Source organism: Odontomachus brunneus, unplaced genomic scaffold (assembly GCF_010583005.1).
Source record: "Odontomachus brunneus isolate Ranch 3 - 2012 unplaced genomic scaffold, Obru_v1 Obru_scaffold_220, whole genome shotgun sequence".
Classification (NCBI taxonomy): Eukaryota; Metazoa; Arthropoda; class Insecta; order Hymenoptera; family Formicidae; genus Odontomachus; species Odontomachus brunneus.
Window position 1 is genome coordinate 444,124 of NW_022639670.1, and position 1,110 is coordinate 445,233.

The 1,110-nt window shown below is 25.0% G+C and overlaps 1 protein-coding gene across 1 annotated transcript in view; it reads right to left on the bottom strand.

The window, feature by feature from the left end:
- The window catches only part of LOC116852376, an 8,355-nt gene that overhangs the window by 6,938 nt on the left and 307 nt on the right, over window positions 1-1,110 (bottom strand). The window contains exons 2-3 of the mRNA XM_032832657.1: window positions 326-453; window positions 74-241 (exon numbers count right to left, since the gene is read on the bottom strand). Coding sequence (XP_032688548.1) covers window positions 74-241; window positions 326-453 — 296 coding nt within the window. The remainder of the gene's footprint in view (window positions 1-73; window positions 242-325; window positions 454-1,110) is intronic.

Below are 1,110 nucleotides of genomic sequence, written 5' to 3' on the forward strand. Positions count from 1 at the left end.
GTTATATGATAATTATTATATTATTATATTTATTTATATTATTATAATATTTTAACAAACATTTTATAAATACCGAAGGTTGTGAATCACTGCAGGATAATTCTACTTTCTCAAAATTTTCTTTAGAAATTTCTTCTTTTTCTTTATAGATAGGAGGCAATCCTGTAAGGGATCTTGATAACTGCTGGCATGATTTTAATTGTTCCAGTTTATTATCATCTGAGATTGCACGCGATTTCTTCTGTAAAAATAGTAATAATTTTTGTATACACTTTACTTCTAACTATTTATTAAAATTTAAAAAAAAGTTAAAATTGTGTTTCACCAATTTTATATTGTCTATCAATAATTTTCTTTTTTTTAGAAAACAACGAATTCCTCCAATTGTTGTTATTATACGTGACACTTCAGTCTCAGTTATATTTAGAAAAGCTTCCTTATCAATGTCTTCTTCTAAATTCAATACCCTTATAGAAATATCATATTAAGAATCATTGATAATTACTTATTATCCAGTATTTTTAATACTGAAAATAAGTAATTATGAATGATTCTTAGTATGATATTTCTATAAGGGTAAGATATGAACATAAAATAAAAAAATTAATATTGTTTGACAATTTAATTTAAACCTAATTTTAATTGTAAATTACAATCGGTCATATTATCTTAATCAATGAAAAATATTCACCATATTAGAATGTGCATTTTTTTTCTCTGCCACCGATCTAAGATTATGTGTATAACAATAAGAAACGTCTAACCGAAACAAATACCAGTCAGTGTATTATTGTTCGAAAAAAAAAAACAGTCTAATCGTTATTCAATTATTTCACTTTCACAGTCTTGCTTAGCAACAGACTCTTTCTCTAAAAAGCGTATAAAGCATATATAATATAGTATATTATAGTTTAATGACGAAATGTTACCATATTAAGGTTATGACCGAAAACTTCCTTTTCGAGAAAAATTTTACTCGAAATATATAGTACACGTAATATATACTATATTATATCGAATAAAACTTTCATTGGGACGTAAATAAGGTTGTCTAAACTAAACCCACAAAGCATGAATATGCATGCTGTGTGAAAAGCAAGATATCAATAT